The 23,193-nt window shown below is 44.4% G+C and overlaps 1 protein-coding gene across 1 annotated transcript in view; it reads left to right on the top strand.

Annotated features, from left to right (window-relative positions):
- Positions 1–23,193, top strand: part of LOC127579637 (solute carrier family 2, facilitated glucose transporter member 11-like) — a 44,213-nt gene that overhangs the window by 4,503 nt on the left and 16,517 nt on the right. The window contains exons 2-5 of the mRNA XM_052032540.1: positions 9,270–9,368; positions 15,297–15,457; positions 16,443–16,567; positions 17,804–17,933. Coding sequence (XP_051888500.1) covers positions 9,270–9,368; positions 15,297–15,457; positions 16,443–16,567; positions 17,804–17,933 — 515 coding nt within the window. The remainder of the gene's footprint in view (positions 1–9,269; positions 9,369–15,296; positions 15,458–16,442; positions 16,568–17,803; positions 17,934–23,193) is intronic.

Below are 23,193 nucleotides of genomic sequence, written 5' to 3'. Positions count from 1 at the left end.
AGGTAAGGACAGAGTCCATGGAGGGGAGGCTGGTTTCCGTGATGTGCTGGGCTGTGTGTACAACTCTTTGCAGTTTCTTGTGGTCACAGGTAGAGCAGTTGCCATACCAAGCCATGATGCATCCAGATAGAATGCTTTCTATGGTGCACCAATAAAAATTGGTAAGAGTCGACGGGGACATGCCAAAGTTCTTTAGCCTCCTGAAGAAGTAGAGTCTCTGGTGAGCTTTCTTGGCCGTGGTGTCTACGTGGTTGGACCAGGACAGGTTATTGGTGATGTTCACCCCTAGGAACTTGAACCTCTCGACCTCAACACCATTGATGTAGACAGGAGCGTGTGCACTGCCCCCTTTCCTGAAGTCAATGACCAACTCTTTTATTTTGCTGACACTGAGGGAAATGCTGTTGTCACGACACCATTCCACTAAGCTCTCTGTCTCCTTCCTGTACTCCAACTCATTGTTTCTTGAGATACGGCCCACTGCGCTGGTATCATCTGCAACTTGTAGATGGAGTTAGAGCAGAATCTGGCCACACAGTTATGAGTGTATAGGGAGTAGAGTAAGGGGCTGAGGACGCAGCCTTGTGGGGCACCAGTGTTGAGAATAATCGTGCCGGAGGTCAGAATCAGAATCAGGTTTAATATCACTGACATATGTCGTGAAATGTGTTTCTTTGCGGCAGCAGTACAGTGCAAGATGTAAAAATTACTATAAATTTCAAAAATAAATAAATAGTGCAAAAGAGAAATAACGAGGTATTGTTCATGGGTTCATGGACTGTTCAGAAATCTTATTGCAGAGGGGAAGAAGCTGTTCTTGAAATATTGAGTGTGGGTCTTTAGGTTTCTGTACCTCCTCCCCGATGGTAGTAACGTGAAGAGGGCATGTCCTGGGTAGAGAGGGTCCTTAATGATGCATGCTGCCTTCTTGAGGCACTGCCTCTTGAAGACATCCTCGATGGTGGGGAGCGTTGGGCCTATGATAGAGGTGGCTGAGTCTACAACCCTCTGCAGCCTCTTTTCATCCTGCACATTGGAGCCTCCATACCAAGTAGTGATGCAACCAGTCAGAATGCTCTCCACTGTAAATCTCTAGAAACTTGCAAGAGTCTTTGGTGACGTACCAAATCTCCTCAAACTCCTAATGAAGTAGAGCCGCTGGCATGCCTTCTTCGTGATTGCATCAATGTGTTGGGCCCAGGATAGATCCTCTGAGATGTTGACGCCCAGAAACTTGAATCTGCTCACCTTTCCATCGCTGACCCCTCAATGAAGACTGGTGTGTGTTCTCCCGACTTCCCCTTCCTGAAGTCCACAATCAACTCCTTGGTCTTGCTGACGTTGAGTGCGAGGTTGTTGTTGCGACACGACTCAACCAGCCGATCTATCTCACTCGGTGTTGCTGCCTATCCTGACTGATGGCAGTTCGTTGGTCAGGAAGTCAAGGATCCAGTTGCAAAAAGAGTTGTTGAGTCCCAGGTCTCGGAATTTACATTGGTCTGTGTACAATGTACACTGTGTGTGTGTGTGTGTGTGTGTGTGTGTGTGTGTGTGTGTGTGTGTGTGTGTGTGTGTCCGAGTGTGTGTGTCTGAGTGTGTGTATGTGAGTGTGTGAGTGTGTGTGTGTGTGAGTGTGTGTGTGTGTGAGTGTGTGTGTGTCTGAGTGTGTCTGAGTGTGTGTGAGTGTGTGTGTGTCTGAGTGTGTGTGTGTGAGTGTGTGTGAGTGTGTGTGTGAGTGTGAGTGTGTGTGTCTGAGTGTGTGTGAGTGTGTGTGTGTGAGTGTGTGTGTGTGAGTGTGTGTGTGAGTGTGTGAGTGTGTGTGAGTGTGAGTGTGTGTGTCTGAGTGTGTGTGAGTGTGTGTGTCTGAGTGTGTGTGAGTGTGTGTGTGTGAGTGTGTGAGTGTGTGTGTGTGAGTGTGTGTGTGTGAGTGTGTGTGTGTGTGTAAGTGTGTATGTGAGTGTGTGTGTGGACAGTACCGTGCAATGTGATGTGAAGGTTATGAGAACAGAAAGCTGTAGGTTGAGCTGAAGGAAGTGCAGTGCTGAGGCTGCTCATTTCACATTACTGATTGATCTGTGAGTGTGCAATGGTGGAACTATGATAAGAGCAATGCAAACCAGACACTAAACGAAAAGCTGTAGCTGGTGATACATTGGCTGGTTGGCTGCTGTCGGTCTTGGACAAGTTTGTGGAGCGGTTACTTCTCCGTCAATTCTGTTCAAGTTGCATAAAGACAGGTTTGCCAATAATTCATGCCTTCCTAATTAGAGGACCCTGACAGAAAAGTTCCCCAGTAATTGGGCCAGATTTTCAGAACTGCAAGCGCACATGAATACGTACACACTCAGAGACACCCATACATGCACCTCCACATATACCATCCATACACATGTACTCACATATATACTCATATATGCATGCAATGACATGTGCACACATGCACATACAGATACTTAGATATGGACATGCATATACTTATGTGCATACATTTGTACACACATATCTGCACATGTATTTAGATGTAGAGTCATAGAGAGAGGCAGGACAAAGGCAGGCCCTTTGACAGTTTGTGCTGACCAGCAAGCACCTATTTACAAAAATCCTACACAAATTGTGTTTTATTCTCCCCACATTCCCATCAACTCCTCCCCGATTCTACCACTCAGCCACACTAGGAATATTGACAGTGTTCAATTAACCTACTAACCCACACAGCTTTGGGATGTGGGAGGAAACCTGAGCACCCAGAGGAAGCCCACACAGCCACAGGGAGAACGTGCAAACTCCACACAGACAGGATCCAACTTCAGGATCAAACCTGGGTCTGTGGAGCTGTGACGCAGCGGGTCTACCAACGGCGTCACTTTGACAGCCCATCTGCTACATCTGTTCCCCATCTCTTTCAGATAAATCTTGTTGTGCCCAAAATAGCTGCTGCATTTTCATGTATTACAGGGATGACTGAAGTTTGTACTTGTTTGACTTAGAGGGCTCTGGGATGCTGAAAGTACACACAGGATATTATATCAATGCAAGCAGAGAGTGTCTTTCTTCAAAGGTTTTCCCTAATTGTAATGGGTTTTGAAACAGTCCCTGTCCAATCCCTACTGCCCACATCCCAGCGTTAAGCTCAGAAAGGGGCTGGTGTGAATAGTGCAGAGATGATCCTGTACAGAGGAATGTTAGGGTGGAGGTAAGTTGTGCGTTTTTGGTTCCAGAGGGAGCAAAGACATTGTAGACCATTCATCCCTGGAGCCCGTCTTACTATTCAATTAGACCATGGCTGAGCCATTCCGCCAATCCATTCAGTTGCATCTCATCCATATCCCCTGAAAACATCAACTGAATCTTCCTCAGCAATCGTGTGGGGGAGAAAGTTCTGGAATTCCACTAGCCTCAGGTTTAAAGGATATTGCTGAGGAACTCAGTGTGAGATGTGACGGTGGCGGGGAATCAGATATAGGGGGCAGGTAGAGAAGGCAGAAAACAGGAAAGGGGAATTTCAAATTCCAAGGGAGGTATTCCCAAGGGCATGGAAATGAAGCCAATGAACATCAGTGTCGATTAACTGAAGAAACATTTACTCTGGAGTGGTAGGAAACATATATTACAGGTCATGTACTGAGAGAGTGAGTCCCTGAGACATACGCCATGGAAATCAAACAGCATCACAGTGTCCATGAATTGGCTCCTTCTGTGGACTGACAGCCACAAACGTGCACACAATTCATGCACATATATTTCCTTGGCCACATGTGCACATATCCAAACACACACACACACACACACACACGCACGCACACACACACACATCTACATACACATTTGCACACAAAGATATCACGAGAAGTTCTGATGCTGCAGCAGGATGTCTTTATGAGACTTTACTGTGTTGTGGAGTGCAGAAGATTTGATTGTGTGGAATCTGGATTCACAGGAGCTTCCTGTGAGCTGCAGAGTTCAAATATCCCACTAGGCAGTCCTACCAGGGTCTTGGCATTCAGAGGACATATCTGATGGGTTTGAGGGAAGGAGTGATGTCATAAAGGACCAACCACCCTCGTGATTGACAGTCGCATCATGGGACGGGCCGCAGATTATTAATCAGCCTGAGATCATCGAAGGTCCCACCACACTTCATAGGACTCTGTACCTGGAGATCCACACTGGAATTTGAGGGGCATTCAGTGGGTTTGATTGGCTCCTGTCCACAGATCACTTTATGTACTCAGTGGACAATTTTCCATCTGCAATGGATTCAATCTGAATCCACTCGAAGGCTAAGTTATAAGTGTTTACCTTGGGCTGGTTATTGAGTGTTCAAACACTGACACTGACTTAAAGTAAATGTGTCCTTTTCCTGGTATTACACTTCAGTAAGATTTTGGAACAGCTAATAAAATGCAGCAAATGCCAAGTATATGTGCTTGTAGTGGGCTAAAGTGTGGGGATGTTTACTGTCATGTTCAGGCCATATGACCAGATTGGGACGGCAAACTTCCTGTGCTCCTGGGCAAGGTGATGGACTGGCTTATTTGCTTCAAAACTCTGCCGACAGCTCGCATCCCTGAGTCTGTGCATTCTAGATAATGATTGGACTCCAAACATTTTCTGCTTGTTTTATATTCCCTGAATCCTTAATGTTGATAAGAGCCAGCTGAGTCAGCAGTATTAGGTCAAAGTTCAGGTCGTACTGCAAGTCCTTAAAACTGGTGGAGTTTCTTGGCAGAACTTTCACTAAGTCGTCTGCCCCCTGCCCACTGAACTGTGTTGAGCTGAGACCAAGAGAGGAGAGGAGGGGAGGAGCGGGAACTTTGGATGGGCTGTGCATATATGGCCAATCCCTCATTATTACTTTCCACATTGGCCAAAGCTTAGGTCGATCCATGGGAACATGTTTGATAAATAAAGTTGGATAAATACTTGATTTTGAAAAAAATTCCTCAGCGGCAAACTTCATCTGCACGCTACCTGCCATTTGGCTGCTACCACAGAGCACATTTCACAGTCTCCTTGTGTTGTGGGTCAGGAGAGAATGGCAGGATCCGGGTTACATCGGGTCATTAGCCGTGCCGGTTGCTCGATCCCGGGAAAGCTCCAGTGGCAGTAGTGGAGATGGAAACATTCTTGTCCCCTTTCACTTTTCCTCTTGTCACTGAGTGGGGCTCTGAAAAATAGCTGGCTGCACAAACCAAGCTGGAAAGCTGGCACTGAGGGAGACCACAAGGGTTAATAGTTCCCTGAGTGCATAGTCTGTAGCCTCCCATTGGCTGAGATAGTCAAAATTAATTTTAATTAGAATGTTTACAAGCACTGATTCCTGCAGACTTCATACAGAACATTGACCGCATCAATGTTCCCTGAGCCACCAATCAACAGTCCTGTGTGAGACCAGAGATACCATGGAGATGAGTATTCCATGCAGCATGTATAACCACAGGAAGGCCCTTAGAATTCCCCATCCTCAACTCACTGCAGATGTGATTGATGTAAGCAGGCGACATGTTATTTCAAAGGGCGAGGATCTCACATCATTGTGTCACTTCTACTCTCATCATTTTGAAGACGAGGGTTGGTTCCCCTCTGAAGAGTCCCATGCTGCTGCAAAACCCCTTGGGTCCATCTGATCAAAGACGTTTCGCTGGAAAGTAGCCCATCTGCCGGCGTCGAAATGTCTGCGATAGGACTTCTGCAAAAGGATCCCTTATGAAACCAGCTGATCGAACATTTTGATTCCTCTGGGTAGAACAAGAACCCCTTTTCAGCTCAGGTGCTGCTGATAAATCTGAGGTATTTATTGACCCTCATAAACCCAAACCCATTGGGACCATTAGGCCACTCAATGCAGAGAATTCTTTTCAAAGTCAGTAAGTAGTGAATCTGCTGAGCCTTTTTCATTGTTTTCTAGCTGCCTAAGGATGGTTAATACTTCACCAGAACATGTCTCAGCTTCTTGCATGCTGCTGGCAGTAAGTATTGTAGATATTGGCCATGGGGTTGTAGGGAAGACGTAGAGCAGTGCATGTGCAGAGTCCGAGACACTGATTAAGCTCTTGCCAAGAGACCTTGGCCACAGAATATCAGCCTGGTGGTATCATGATGAACTATCCTCGTCCCAAGTGTTACCATGAGCCAGGGCCTGAAGCTGCAAAAGTGGGTTCCTCAAGAGAATCTCCAGGCTACAATGGGTCCTGACAGCACCTCCAGGGCAGGCTTACATTGCATAGAGAATGTCTGGAATTCTCTGCCCCAGAGGGAGTTGGAGCCAGATCATTTGATATATTTAAGGTGGAGATAAATACATATTTGAAAGATCACACTGCCTTAGGAGACCTCCACCTTGGGTGTGCTACTGCTTGGAGGGCTGGAGATTGGAGTCTTACTTGCTGAACACACTCAGAGTTCATACTGCATAGGAATGAGCTCTCTTCTCTTCACTCAGAGCCCCCAGGACTGGGCCTGCCTCTAACACTTGTCTTTTAGCTCGTAAGTAGACAGCCTTGGAAATGGGGAAAAGACAAACCTCACTCAGTGTGTCTAAGAAACCTTTTTAAGTTGTCTCCTAAGTCTTCAGGATTCCTCCACTCTTCAGTGGAGCAGACTACAGGAGTAAAGGAAAAGTAACTGAGCAACCCTTTAACGACCACAGCTGGTTGGAATGGATCAGTAGGAATTTGAGTTTCAAGGTCTGCTTTACTTTTTACTCAAAGATCCTGTGCAGTGCAAATGGATCTCTTCATCTTTCTTTCTTCTATAACAGCCTATTGAATGCGTGAGTAGAAAGTATAGACCATTGGTGCCCGCATTACAGGAGGAGCTATTAAGGGATACAGGTTCACCTTGAAAGGGAGATGAGTTAATCAGTACCATCATTGCTCTAGTAAAGCCTCAAATTCAGTCATTCTCTTGGACAGGAGTCCCCTCATGAACTTATTAGTCACTATTTAAATGAAAAGTAGCAAACTATTGACAGAGCTGGATTGGAGGGATGTTAACTCAGATCCCTTATTTTTGAAACTGTTTGACATTTACTGCTGGATAGTGAAACTGGAAACAGGCCCTTTGGAGCCTATGCTAACCATCGACTACCCATTTTTACACTGATCCTACCCTAACTCATTTTATTCTCATCAACGCAACTCCCCTCCCCTCCTAGTTTCTGTAACTCACCATTTACAGTGGGCAGTTATCCTACTAACCCACATGTTTTTGGGATGTGGGAGAAAACCAGAGCACCTGGAGGAAAGACACACGGTCACAGGATGAGTGTGCAAACTCCACACAGACAGCAGCCGAGGTCAGGATTGGACCCAGGTCTCTGGAGCTGTGAGCCGGTGGCTCTACTAGCTGTGCCAACCTTCATCATTCAGTAAGAACCACCGACGTTAAAGGATGTCCAACACTGATTAGCTTTATAATGGACAATAGCAGGGGATTAGGGAGCCAGGAATCCATAACTCCCACCCTTCAGTAAATCTAGCGGAGTGGAATTGTACCATGGATGATGTGACTCCACTGGAATTCCGTTCAAATAAGATGGAGCCACTAGGGTCAGCAATGAAGCTGCGCAGATGACCACAGGTGACAAAATGTCATGCAGCCCATCAACCAAAGAGTAAAACCGACAAGCCCACCTTCAAACATTGGTCCAATTTGGCAACTGGACTTGTTCAGGAAAGGGTTAATTGTTCAGTCTCCTAAATTTCTTCTTGAGTGTTCCAAGGCCATGGACTTAACTGGAAAAGTCCTGCAAGCCCAAGTTTGAGCCCTTCCATTTAGCTGGAGTCTTTTTGTTCAGTGTGTTTGCAACAGAGGAGGGAATAACATGGTGAAGGGCATCAGCATACAGCCTTTTCGTTGGGCAAAGCAACAGCCCACCCCTAACCCAAGAGGGAATGTCTAGCACCTTGTCTATGAGTTTGCAGATCACTGGCCTATTCTTCATTTACAGTTCAAACTGTCCTCAATCACCCCGCAGAGCCCCACCACTTGACTCATCTCCTTGAGGAAATTTGGGGAGTTCCTTTACAGAAGAAGTCTTGCTGATGAGAATCCTGCTTTAGATGGGGGCCCTGGAGGTGATTAAAATGGTGTTCAACATAACCTTTAGACTTGTCATGTTTTAGACCTGGGGTCGATGATACTTCAGAAAATCCTATTTAAGTGTAACAGATGCTGTGAGAAAATGTAATGATCATTGAATTAGATACCACAGAAAGAGCCCACTCAGTTCATCCCCTTGATAAAGTTTTCCAATAAATTACAATTCTCTACCTCATGGTCAGGTACACTTTCCCTTTTGTATAGTTCCGGTTCTCTTTTGAAATTTGAGGTTAAATCTGTCCCTACTACCCTTTCAAGTGGTTTATTCCAGATCTCAATGTTTGTTGCTGGAGGAAGGCTGTGACTTGTGGAATATTGCTGGGACCGGTACTTGGATCCCAGTTATTTACCAGCTACATCAGTGATTTGGCTGAGGGGAACAATTGTCATATTTCCAAGTTTACTGATGACCCCAAACTAGCTGGGATTGTGAGTGCAGAGGAGAATGTAAAGATCTCAAGGGGATATAGACAGGCTTTATGTGGTTAAATGGCAAGAGATTGGGTAATGATATTCAAAGGGACCTAGAGATGATTGTACTCAAGGTCAAAATGTAGGTCCATAAGTGATTAGGTGGGCAAATGGTTTGTTAGCCTTTATTATGAGACCATTTGATTAAGGAAGTCTCATTGTACTTGTAAAGAGCCCTGGGTAGACTGCACCTGGAATATTGGGTACAATTTTCTTCTCCTTACTTAAGAAAGAATTACTTTCCAAAGAGGGAGGGTGCCAAAACTTCACTGGATGGCTCCAGGGACAGGAGTTTTTGTATGAGGAGAGATTGAGTAGATTGGGACTGTGCTCTTTAGAATTTAGAAGGAGGAGAAATTGCTTCAAAACTTCCAAGATTCTTAAAGTGCTTGACAGGTGCAATGTGAGTAGGATGTTTCCCAGACTGATGGATGTAGGGCACAGTTTGAGGATAAAGAATAAGCCTTTGAGGATGGAGATGAGAAAAATTTCTTCACTCAGAGGATGATAAACCTTTGAAATTCTGAGTGACTATATTTTCTAAAATAGAGATCATTAAATTCTTGGGCATTAAGGGAATCAAAGGATATGAGGAGAGTGCTGCGGTAGAAGATTACGTGGCTGGTTTTAGCATTTAAGTTTGGACCTTCTGATTTAGCTCTCAGTGATAATCACAACTATCTTTTAATTTGCAGTTTCTGCGAAGGAAGTTTTTCTTGTTCATCTTCGTGGTAGGAATCGGAGGGAGTTTCCAATTCGGGTTCAACGTATCTGCCATAAATGCACCTTCAGAGGTAAGAAGAACATCATGTGTTGCCTGGATTGGAGAACATGTCTTATGAGGATAGGTCGAGCGAGCTAGGGCTTTTCTCTTTGGAGAGAAGGAGGATGAGAGGTGTACAAGATGATAAGAGGCATAGATCGAGTGGACAGTCAGAGACTTTTTCCAGGGCGACAATGGCTAACACGAGGGGACATAATTTTAAGGTGAATGGAGGAAGGTATAAGTGGGATGTCAGGGGTAAGTTTTTTTACACAGACAGTGGTGGGTGCATGGAATGCACTGCCGGCAGAGGTTGTGGGGGCAGATACATTAGGGACACTTAAGAGATAGACGCATGAATGGTAGAAAATTAGGGGGCTATGTGGGAGGGAAGGGTTAGATAGATCTTAGAGCAGGATAAAATGTTGGCACAACATTGTGGGCCGAAGGGCCTGTACTGTGCTGTAGTGTTCTCTATTCTATGTTTACTGACACTGCCTGTCACATGTGCACTGTTACTGACACACCCCAGTGCTGCTTATGCTGCTGCTTCTGATATTGGTAAGGAAGGTAGCCTGCTGCTTATGATTCAGATGTTGAGTCAAATCCAGTCTAACCACAGGGCTGTTTGTTCACATACTTAACTAATCTATCAGCAGCGGAAATTATTGAATTACTGTAATGTCCTAAAAAGCCAGCTGGTTGAAGTATATTGTTTAGAGACAGAAAGTTACTGTCTTCATCCATCTGGCCTTTATGTAACTTCAAATTAACAATAATTCCGTTGATTCTTAACTGCACCAAGGCAAGTTAAACAGCTATTCAATTGCATCAAACTACTATGACAAAACATGGGGAGATTTTGACCTAGGCACTGGATTTGTTCATGACAAAGGCACCCCCATCCCAAACAATATTGCAGAGTCCTCCTACTGAATATCTGAGAATCTGTTCAATAGACTAGCCCGCCCTAGACTGGGAAGGTCACAATAATACCTCTTAAGCAATGTACCTCCATCTCTGGTTGTGAACTCTTGCATCACATAACAGCAGTGGCAGGAAAATGGTGCACAGTCAGAAGGGGGAGGCTCTGTAGTTCCCAATGTGGATCAAACTCCCTCGACTTTGGCTGATTATCACTTATAACCCTCCATCTGCTGACAAATTCATATTGGACCCCACTTTGAAGAGGAGCTGAAAGTAAAAGGGCTCAGAATGTCCTCTGAGTGGGTGGACGTCATTAAATGTGTCTCAGCAGTGAAAATCAATGTCGTGTTTATTGTCATATGTGCAAGTACATGTACGCACAGGTGCAATGAAAACCTTAATTGCGGCAGCATCACAGGCACATAGCATCAGAGACACAACATTTAAAAACATTAATTATCCACAGCCTTTGCAAGAAAGAACACAACCAGAACAGAGAAACAAGTCCATTGCAGTGCAAAGTGATCAAAGTGGTCATGGTGTTACAATACTGAGGTAGTGATTAGGGTTGTGTGGGTTGGTTCAAGAAATGAATGATTCAAGGGAAGTAGCTGTTCTTGAACCTGGTGGTGTGGGATGTCAGGCTTCTGTACCACCTGCCCGATGGTAACTGCGAAAAGATGGCATGGCCCGGGTGGTGGGGATCTTTGATGATAGATGTTGCCTTCTTGAGGCAGCACATCCTGTAGATAATATCGATGATGGGGAAGGATGTGCCCGTGATGTACTGGGCTGAGTCCACTGCTCTCTGCAGCTTCTTACCTTCCTGCATATTCGAATTACTGTACCAGACCATGATGCAACCAGTCAGGATACTTTCAACAATACATCTGTAGAAGTTTGTAAGAGTGTTTGGTGACAAGCCAAACCTCCTTAACCTTCTAAGAAAGTAAAGGCACTGGCGCGCCTTCCTTGCGATCGCGTCTACCTGCTGGGCCCAGGACAGGTCGCACTGCTGACTGAGCTAACCTGCTAGACATGCCCAGAGACAGGTAGTGAGAGAACCAACACAAAGAGATAAGACCTCCTGACCTTGTCACCTCTGATCTACCTGCTACATGTGCATCTGACCATCAGAGTGACCACCATAAAGTGCTTGTGGAGAATAGGTCCCATCTTCACACTGTTTACCCTTCGTTCTGCTTTATGCCACCCCCAACATGCTAAATGAAACATAGCGGCAGATATAGCAACTCGGGATGGAGGATCCGTGGCACTGAACAGCAGCATAATTCTATTCCACCAGGATGGGCCCATTCAGGGCCAGAATATCCCTCACACCACCATTAATCCATGTGACCAACCCTGGATCAATGGGGTCATGGATGATCATGCTGTGTACAGCATTAGACATTCCTGAAAATGAGGTGAAGCTATGACCCCGCCTCACATGCTTGTTAAACAGGAGAAGCAACATCCTATAAGCAGACCCATGCCCACTTACAACCAACGGATTGTATGACAGCTCTGTGGCCGTGTCACGTTGTGAATGGGAGGGATGGTTGAGCAGCAAATGGGAGGCAGAAGCTCTAAGTTTTCCACCATCTTAGTGCTTGCAGAAACCTGCACATAAAAGCAAAAGGCAAGGCTGCTACATTTACACCCATCTTTAGCCAGGAATGCCAAGAGGATGGTCCACTCAGCCTCCTCCTGAGGTACCCACCATCACAAGTACCACCTGTCACTTCCTGTGACTTCAAGAAATGGCTATATGCACAGCACACAGCAAAGGCTATGGGTCCTGACAACAACTCAGCTGCAGCGTTCTACACCTCTATACACATTAGCCTAGTACGGCCACGATACTGGCATCTACCTGACAATGTGGAAAATTGTGCATCTACATCCATCCACAAGGCATTGGACTAATATAATCTGGACAATTACCACCCAGTCATCAACAAAGCAATGGATGCTGCCGCTAGCAATGCTTTCAAGCGGGATTTATTTTCCAGTGACCTGCTCACTGATGCTCATTTAAGGTTTCATCAGAACCTCTTGGCTTCAGACCTTGTTACAGTCTTGGTCCAAACCTACAGAGAGTCCCTGAGGTCCAGAGGCAAGGTGAGAGTGACTGCATTAGATCAAAGAGCCTGAATAAATTGAAGCCAATTGGATTCAGAGTGAAAACTTTCCGTTGCTTGGAGCCAACAAGTGGAATTGGTTGCATTTATTAGGGGCGAATTAGCTCAGCCCATGATGGGGCTGCTGGAGTTCCTCCCAGTAATGTTTTGGGCCAACCCTCTCCAGTAATTTCATCAACGACTCTCTCATCATCCATCTTGTGAAGGGGAGGGCTAATCGCTGGTGGTTACAGAGTGTTCATGTTCATTCATAACACCTCAGGCACAAAGCAGTCCAGGCGAGATCTGGACAAGTTCAGGCTTGGGCTGATGGGTGGTGAGCAGTGTTGGTGCTACACAAGGGGTAAGGAATAACTATCTCCAATCGCCTTCCCTTGTCGACGAGCCATCACATAAACACCGCCCTGTCATTAATACATCTAATAGATGTTCCTTCCATAGAATTGGCCTTGTCTGGCACCAATACTCTGAATCGGACCCTCTCTCTTTCATGCCTTGGCTTGGCCATACTATGGGTATTTGATGAATAATTCAACATGCACTGTTGTAGTAATGATTTTCCAATCCACATTGCGCACACTGTTTCTCATAAGGAGAACATGTATTTTTGGCTGCTACTGTTACTGTCCACAACGTTTGCAACATCTAAGCCACTTTGTCCTCACTTTCCCCAGTCTGTCTGTTGGCTGACACGTATGTACGTCCTTCGTTGGCCATCCAACATTTCTAGCCTGTCTTTGGGTAATTCTGCAGCTTTGCACACCCGTAAGCACTTCCCTAGAGTTTCCTCTGTCCCAGGCTGTAACCTTTCCTCAGGTCAGATTCCCAATTTCCACAAATAATCCCATTTGTGATGAGCGACTCCTTCAGATATGAAAATCTGATTATCCACAAGATGTCTTAGCTCTATGAAGACAGTTTCAAAAGATTCCCCCTGTCTTTCCACTGCTGGGTTGCGTGGAAAGAACCAGCTATGGCCAATTGCTTTATTTCTAGCTGGGTTGCAATTTGCTTCTAAACCATCTAATGCTTTCGCCAGGGTCTAAGTTAAGGGCTTTAGGGTGTGCTTCAATCATCTCTCCTTGTGACAAATGAGGTACAGAACCATCTCAGCTTTTGTCTGTTCTGGGTTTACCTGTAATACCCAACTAAAAATAGATACAACTTCTTTCCTCCACTTGTTGGACAAGTTTTAGGGTGTCTATTTTTTGTTTCATTGAATGACACAGCTTGATGGCGCTTGACGCTTGTCCTCTCAATTGGGAGGAATCATACCTGGTACCTAATATTCTGATTCAAGCACAGAATTCAAATTTCATAATTTCAACAGCAACCATTTCTGGCACTGTGCCTCAGTTTCTTTCTCTCTCATTTACTCACTGACACAGGATAGAGTTATTTGAACTTATGAAAGAACTTACATTGTGCAAAGCAATGTTTCTTTGCTGCACACAGGCTCTCAGAGACAGATATTGTTTCAAGTACGTCAACAGTGTACAGGGAACAGTTGGTCACATTGTTACAGTTCTCACATGGTACTGACTAATAACGCACCAACCACATAAACTGCATCATTTGTGTGGTGGAATATCCCTGCAGCCTATGAACTTGAGTGACAACCCATGCATCACCATACACATTCATTCCCACCACTTGCGGTGTGCTGCAGCTGCAGAGTTTGCTGTAGGATATTTTGCAACCAAGGATTCTTCAGCAGCATTTCCCAAACCTGCAACCTCAGCATCTAGAATGATACAGACAGGAGTGTCACATCCCACAAACTCCCATTCAAGTCACATATTGTCCTGATTTGGAGAAAGCATTGCTGCTCCATCATTTCTGCGTCACAATCTCAGAACTCCTGATCCAACAGCGCTGTGGACCACCATAAAGGTCGCCGCAGTTCGATGAGGTGGATCACCAGCAGTATCTGAAGGATAAGGGAAAATGCTAACTTTGTCAATCACACCCACATGTCATGAATTAATAACAATAACTCACACACCTATTGATGCCAATATGTACACTGCTGCCTTCCTGCCCGTCCAGTGACACCAATTCCCCCTTCCGCCCTTTTTGGTCTGAAGTTCATAGTTTTATTCCTATGAAAGCACAGAGGAGGCTATTCACCCCATTGGGTCCATGCCAGCTCCCAAGGAAGCAAACCCATTTGTCTCAGTCCCTCTTTTCTTATCTCCCAGTAACCCTGCAACTTATTTTCTCTCATACACATGCCCGTCAACTCCCCTTTGATTCTTTTTGTCATGAATTTGCACTAAAGGGTGACTTCCAAGTAACTATCCAGTGTCTTAATGTGTAGGTAGTCCCAGTGTCAGTCTTATATCAGGGCAGGGATCACTGCTGCTCAGTGAGCCTTCTGCCTGGTCTGAGGACTTGATCTTCAAACATCCTTCCCTTCAATCAACCAAAGGTTGTGCTGGCACATTGAAGGCTGTGGTGAATTTCTATGCCTACCTGCACTGAGAGGTGGCTCCTGAGATTCAGGAAGTGGTCCACATCTTTCAGGATCATACCATTAACCATTATTCTCAGAGGTCAGTGTGGTGCAGTGGAGGCAGGTTGGTGGAGACCTTTGTCAGGCAGATGTTGATCCTACATATCTGTTGAAATTCAATAAACTTTATTCAGTAAATGAAAATCAAAAAACTGCAGATGCTGGAAATTTGAAGTAAAAACTGAAAATGCTGGAAACATTCAGTTGGTCAGGCAGCATCTATCTTTGACCTGAGGCAAATTCTATTTCTGGCTTTATTATACTTCCTAAATGTGATGCTCTCACCAATAATCATAGTGATCCTAAAATGTATCTGAAATTATACTGAAGTCTGATGTTGAGTGTAATCTGCTGTGTCAATTAATTCTTCCAGTATATTAAGAACTTCATCAATGAAACTTGGATCCATCGATATGAAACTCCACTGCAGGAATATTCAATGATGCTCCTATGGTCCTTCATTGTATCTGTGTACCCAGTTGGAGGTCTGGTCGGAGCACAATTTGCTGCACTTTTAACTGTGAAGTATGGAAGGTAGGAACACCAGGAATGTAGCTGGTAACCCATTGTGAAACTATGCACACTGACTTTGTCTCATTTTACAACCTGTTTTAAACTGAAGAGTTTTGATTTAAATAGGAATGATGTATGTAGTTGGCAACTTGAAGATTAAAAACCGTACCACAGAACATCAAGTGGCAATAATTCAGGGAGACAAATGAAGATTCAATGTCAAAGTATTAATGTTGATGTGATGACAGACTGAAACTTGGAGGGACAGTCACAATATGTAACCAGGGATGGATCGATAGAGACACTGAGTGTTTGGAGTTGAAGTAATTGATGCACTGAGGATTGGATTGAGAGAGTCGATTGATCAAGGATGAGGGCTACACGGAGAGGGGAAATCATTGATGAATCTCTCTGTGGACAGTCAGGTTGAGAGATTGTTGATGGTGGTGGTTTGCTAAACAGAGATTGGATTTGGGAGAAAGGATACACGAAAGGATTGGCAATGGAGAGGGATTCGAGTTAGACCATCTGAGGGGCTGGATATCTGGAGGTGGCAAGTCAGGGTAAAGAATTCTAAACCGACAGTAGATACAGCAGCTGTCTAGATCCATTTCCAAGTTGATCAGAGGAGAACAATGTTGTTGGAGGTTTGTGATTACTATCTCTGGCTAACCACATTAATCTTGTTTTCAAGTAAATTTGCATGATAAAATATTATTTGAATTAATCTTTTTGACTCAATAAAGATGAAAGCATCAGGTTCTTTAAATAGCATTTATTCCAACAGGAACCATTGAAGTGATGTGAGAACCATTCAGCTAATCCTGAGTGATTCTCGTCTATTGCTCTCTGTTTCAATTGCTCCTCAATGTTTCAGTGAACTGTGCTTACGTTTGGGATAATCCAGTCTTCTAAATGCAGGGGATAAATTACTTTTTGCTATTACTCAGTAACACTTGTAATTATCCGGTACATATCCACCTAAGCTCGTGCATTTGTGTTTCAGGAAGAAATCCATGCTGTTCAGTAACATTGTGGCAATCATATCTGCACTAATAATGGGATTCAGCAAGATGGCAAGGTCATTTGAGATGATTGTGGTGGGAAGATTCCTGTACGGAATTAGCATAGGTAAGGGTATATTTTGTGTATGGTTCTAAAGTACTTTGTCTGCAGAAATCAAAATAATAGCCATCAAAAGTTGGGAAATTCAGTTTCCACCATCACCGAGGTCCTCCCAGTCATGCCTCCACCTCACTTCAACCTTTATGTCTATTGAAACTATTAAATGGATTCAAAGAGAACGTTGAGCGGACGTCAAGGGTTTTTTCTGGTGGGGGGGGGAATGTGCTCACATAATCACAAAGAAACTTGGGAGTGGACTTTCAACTGACCACAGGATATAAAAACTGACTCTGTGGACAAGATGTCATTTTCAGTGTGGGCAAACAAAAAAGCTGGTCATTGACTTCAGGAAAGGGGGCAGTGTACATGCACCTGTCTACATCAATGGTGCTGAGGTCAAGAGAGTTGAGAGCTTCAAGTTCCTAGGAGTGAACATCACCAATACCCTGTCCTGGTCCAAGCATGTAGACGCCACGGCCAAGAAAGCTCACCAGCACTTCTACTTCCTCAGAAGGCTAAAGATATTTGGCATTTCCCCTTTGACACTCATCAACTTTTATTGATGCACCATAGAAAGCATCCTATCTGGATGCATCACGGCTTGGTGTGGGCTCCCCTCCGTGGAGTCTGTCTATACCTCTCGCTGCCTTGGTGAAGCAGCCAGCATAATAAAAGACTCCGCACACCCGGGTCATTCTCTCTTCTCCCCTTTCCCATCAGGCAGAAGACACAGGGGCCTGAGGGCACATACCACCAGGCTCAAGGACAGCTTTTATCCCACTGTTATAAGTCTATTGAACGGTTCCCTTATATGATGAGATGGACTCTTAACCTCACAATCTACGTTGTTATGATCTTGCACCTTATTGTCCACCTGCACTGCACTTTCTCTGTAGCTGTGACACTTTACTCTGTATTCTGTTATTGTTTTTACCTGTACTACCTCATTGCACTATGTAATGAATTGATCTGTACGAACGGTATGCAAGACAAGTTTTTCACTGTATCTCAGTACAAGTGACCATAATAGACCAATACCAATGACATTGACTGGTCAATTTCACCAGCAGGTGTTACTCTCCAATGGCCAGTTTATTGCCTGGTTGAAAATTTGAAAATCTACTCCAATCACCAAATTTGACAATATTGAATTCCTCCTGAAGCTTTAAACAAGAAGGAGCTGGTGGCACCGACACTCATTGTTGCTGATGTACCATTCTCTACTCTGCTTCTTTTTAAAAGGCATTGGATTGGTTGCTCATGGCTTGTACCTTGGAGAAACAGCACCAAAGGAAATACGAGGAGTTGTGTGTCTGACCCGTGCTGTATTTAATGCCCTTGGGAAATGCATGGGCTTGGTAATTGGACTCAGGTAATCCTTGATCCATAAATTTAAATTAGCTAACCATTCGTGAAAACTGTGCATGGCAACTCAAGCAATACACATCCCTCATCATAGGCTGCGCACTTGTAATGCTTAACATTGAATGGGATTGGAGTCCACAGGGTGACAATGCTATAGCCAAGAAGAATGGAGTTGATTTGGTAATTTCCTATTAGTCATACTTACACATTTGTGAATGAGCGACAGTGATTTTATGCTCATATTTAAGATGTAAGTATTTCTTTGAAAAATTTCCCTGCTTTGATTGGGAAAGTTTTTATGGCTTCTATTTCCTCCACCCTTTAAATAGACTCTGTTTTCTGATTTTGCTTGTGGTATGGCAGATTTCGCAAAGAATCATTCTGTCCTGTTTGTTCTCATAGCCTGTTGCGGAGTTGCCAATAAATATACTGATGGTACATACCTGTTTCATAAAAAGTTGGGCAAGACTATCTGGATGTTATGTGTAGTTACAGAGGCATATCCCATAAATCAAAATTGTTCAACATTATCACGTAAAAAGGTATGTTAGAAACATTTGCAATGAGGCTTATGATGTTGCCAAATAAGGGTACAGAGATATTCATACATGAGTATTCTCAATCCAAGATTGGTAAGACTCCTCCATCACCATGTTTATGGTTTTAGTTAACTCAGAAACAGGACATTCAATCCATCGCAAAGTGCCAGCTGCTTCTACCTCCGTCCCAAGATCTGCAGTTTCCTTGTCCCAATGGGTTCAGTTGTTTAACTCCCCAGATGCTGCCTGATTTGCTGACTATTCCCACCATTCTCTACCTTTATTACAAAAATGCCAGTTTTTTTGAACCACTTGAACCACCTGGTCTTGCCTGGCTCTCTTGCTTGCTTTGTTGCATTTGTTACATGTAACATGGCATGGAACAAAAGTAGGTAGAGTCTCCAACAACATGTCTAACTGGCAGAAATGGTTCACCTGTTAACGTTTTTTTCAGCCAATTGTCCAAAAACTGCATCTTTAGCAGAAATTGCAAAGAAGGGTTAACTGGGTTTGGAGCATAGGAGCAGGAGGAGAACATTTCACTGCTGTAATCTGCTCAGTTGCCCCCATTCCACAGCGTGGTCCCTTTATACAGGCTCTTCCTTTCCTCTCCTCCACTGGGAAAGTTCACTGGAGTGCTTAGCCACCTCCTGTGGAACCTGCTCCCAAAGGTGTTCATCAACCTCTCCTTGCTCCCTGGAGCTGCTGATGAAGTCATACTTAAAAGGTTGGAGCTGTATTTTCAGGAAACGCCCCGAGGTGTAACCTGAGTGAGTTCTTTCTAATTATGAAAGGGTTTGATCAGATAGATACAGACCCAATGTTTCCACTTATGCAGGAGATCAACAGTAGGGGCCAGAAGTATAAGATAATATACAAGATCAATAAATAAATGTAATAGGGAAATCAGGAAACCATTCTTCATCAACTGGACACTAAGATGGCACCGGAAACTATAAAGCATGCTTAACCTGTGCCCATTTGCCCAGGTCCTGGATGACACACAATGTCCTCCGTCATATCTCATTATTATATTTGTAGCTCCCAGCCAACACTGACCACTCTGTTTGTCACATTAGCACGTACCAATGGGGCGTTTTCCCGTGAGTGGCGACCTCCAGCTGAAGCTGGCTACTGCTGGTTGAAGCCATGACAGGGCCTCTATCTAGTTTTGTAGATGAAACAACAACACATTACAGGAGGAAGTCCATAACATTGAAGAACAAGTGAATCATAGTTCAAGACAGATAGATGGGAGTTGATGTTGGTAGGAAGGATGGAAAGATCACGTCACTTAGAGGATGGAACAAATACACCAACCACTAAAAGTTGCACCACAGGTTAGCAAGGGCACAAAAAAAAATCAAACCAAGCGCTAGGGGTAATTTCTAATGGGATAAAGTTACAAAGTAGGAAGGTTATGCTAAATCTGTACAGAACCTTGGCCAGACCACACGGACATTTCCAGCTGCCTTATTATGGAAAGAATACAGAGGAACTCTAATGTTTAGAGGGTGTTGAGAAGGTTTACCAGGATGCTACCTAAAAAAGGATGAATACACTTGGTGTCCTTTCTCTTGAGAAAGGAAGGCTGAGGGATGACTAAGTACAGGGGAGTAACACGATGGAATGTTTTGATCGAGTGTACACAGGGGGAACGTTTCCTGTACTAGGGATGAGCACAGTAGTCGATGTCAGATAATCACCAGAAAACTCAAAAGGGAATTCAGGGGGAAACTTCTTCATCCAAAGGGTGGTGAGAATGTGAGAATCACCATCATGGAGACCGGTCAAGGTGAATAGACAATAGACAATAGGAGCAGAAGTAGACCATTTGATCCTTCGAGTCTGCACCGCCATTTTGAGATCATGGCTGATCCTCAACAATCAATATCCTGTTCCTGCCTTGTCCCCATATCCCTTGATTCCCCTATCTATAAGAAACCTATCTAGCTCCTTCTTGAAAGTGCCCAGAGAATTGGCCTCCACTGCCCTCTGAGGCAGTGCATTCCACAAATTCACATCCCTCTGGGAGAAGAAGTTCTTCCTCACCTCCGTCCTAAATGGCCTAGCCCCTATTCTTAAATCATGTCCCCTGGTCCTGGACTTCCCCAACATCTGGAACATATTTCCTGTCTCTATCTTGTCCAATCCCTTAATAATCCTGTATGTTTCAATCAGATCCCCTCTCAATCTTCTCAATTCCAGCGTGTACAATCCCAGTCTCTCCAACCTCTCAGCATAAGACAGTCCCGACATCCCCGGAATGTCGATGATTTTAAGGGGAGGTTGGACAAGCACATGAGGGAGAAGAGAAGAGAGGGTATCACTGAGAGATTTAGATAACGAAGGGTGGGAGGAGGCTCAAGTGGAACATAAACGCAGGCATGGACTGGTTGGGCCAACTGGGGTTTTTCTATGCCATGTGTCCACCATTATTGTCTTTAAGAGGAGGTTTCTCATTGCCTGTAGGTGTTGTTGGAGGTCACTCTGCAGGTTGAGGAAGGCTCTGCAGAGCAGGTCAGAGCACAGAAGAGCATGGGCACACTGAATTCCAGCTCTGGTGGGTGGGATGGAGAGAAAGCGACATGTTTTCCTTGTCCAGAGATCAAAGAATCCAGTATCATAGATAGGTCACTAGGTGGGTCAATGCCAATGGTGAGTGAGTGGGGGAGAACCCTAAGGATACTGATGCCATGCTGCAAGTATAATGACCTCAATCTTCGTGAGTGTATCTTCAAGTCCCATCTCCCATCAAGTGAGACCTAGACACACTTTCCCCACAACAACCAACATTAATTGTGACTGATTCCAACCTAACCATTATATGACCTTTTCACATTCTTACAAAACTACCACTGCCTTACACCTTACACCTGCACTCTACGCTGCTGAATATCCAACTACGTGAGGCACATCAGGAAGACACATCACAGCACATTCACCATCACACCTTCCTCTCTCCTGCAACACCGGCAGACATGTCTGCGCCCACAGGCTCACCAGCATGGAGGGGAACGATTGGTGCAGTTGTCACAGAGTCCATGGCCCGAGGTAGCACAGAGATCATCTCTAATCCTCCATCTCACACTCCTTCACCCCACAACCTCTTCCAGTGTTGTGCAGAAGTAGGACCAAGCAGGAACCTGGGGCCTCCCCAGTTATCATTGAAACAATGACAGATCTCTCTGAATTAGTTCACTGCCTTTTGAGCTTTGTGTCACTGACGCACTCAATCTGAAGTGGCACTCACCATCAACCCTCCTGATGAGTTGGGCTGAGGGGCCTGTGTCCATGCTGTATTACTCTATGACCTGCAGTGCCATAACCAAGCACATCAGTACCCAGAGCAGCCAAGTACATTTGTGTCTTTTTCCCATTTGTGAGCATCAGCTATCAGACCTAATGTTGTACCCTATTACTGTCTGATGGGCATCCTGGGTGCAGTTATCTGTCAATGCATTATGAATTCCAGGAATTTTAGTAATGCTGTAATTATAATTAATGAAATATTAGAAATGCACCAAAATACCTTCACTTTTTAAGAAAATTTGTGGAATGATCCACCAGTGAAATGTTGATGCTGGGGGTGAGCACGTGCATTTTAATTCTATTTGCCAACAGGCAGTGGATATAACTCCTGGATTATGACAGTGCAGCATATCCAAAGATAGGTTTTAAAGTAGTAACAGCCCTGCTGCATCATCAGAGCAAGTCTCTGGTCAACTGTCATTGTTGGTGGAGGTGCACATCGTGTCTGACCTTCCTAGCAGAAGCAATAGGTCTGACAGGAAGATGGATGCAATGAGACTGAGTTTCCCTCGCTGTGAGTACCGTTATCTCTGGTCTGAGATTGAAATGTCATGGCCAAAGAATCTTTAAGATTAAAGCAACCTATCCTCAGCATTACATTATTAGAACTTTTCTATGAAAGTCATCCTTTATTTAAATACATTAATTTTAACATTAATTTGCAGGGTTGGATTCAGTGATGTCCTTTCATCTCTAAGCAGGAGTTAAGTAAGAGTGGCTAATGGTGCAACTGGTAGTGTTGTCCCCTTACAACTCCAGCAACCCACATTCAGTCCTGGTCTTGGGCGCTGTCTGTGTGGAGTTTGCACGTTCTCATTCTCCCTGCGACCTTGCGTGTTTCCTCCGGGTGCTCTGGTTTCCTCCCATATCCCAAAGATTTGTGGGTTGGCAGGTTAATTGGCTGCAGTAAATTTCCCCCAGTGTGTAGGTGACTGGTAGAATCTGGGGGGAGTTGATGGGAAGGTGTGGAGAATACAATGGGATTAGTGTAAATTGATACTCGATGGTCGGCACAGAGCTGTTGGACCGAAGGGCCTGTTCCCATGCTATAATAACAATATCAGACAGCAATCACTTTTTCTATAATATTTTTCTTGCACTGTTAATTATAACAAAATGAAGTAGAGTTAATTCTCTGCTCAGTAATATGGATTTGCTGCAGGGAGATGCATTTAAATGTGCAGAACCAGTTCTACTCCCTCCTGGGACTCACTCTAATGAAGATTGCCCGATAAATGGACAAACATGATGAATGGAGACTCATAGTATCATGTAAAGTGTTACTGAGAATACTGATGACTAGAATGTAATTCCAGAAGTGAGATCCTGGAAGCTGAGTTGCACATTTAGTTGGTAAAATATATGCAATGGGACACATGCCAAGATTTTAAAATGCTTAGAAGGATGGAAAATTTA

This window comes from Pristis pectinata, chromosome 17 (genome assembly GCF_009764475.1).
Source record: "Pristis pectinata isolate sPriPec2 chromosome 17, sPriPec2.1.pri, whole genome shotgun sequence".
Classification (NCBI taxonomy): Eukaryota; Metazoa; Chordata; class Chondrichthyes; order Rhinopristiformes; family Pristidae; genus Pristis; species Pristis pectinata.
The sequence above is the reverse complement of the archived record's forward strand: the minus strand, read 5'-3'. Positions and strand labels throughout refer to the sequence as shown.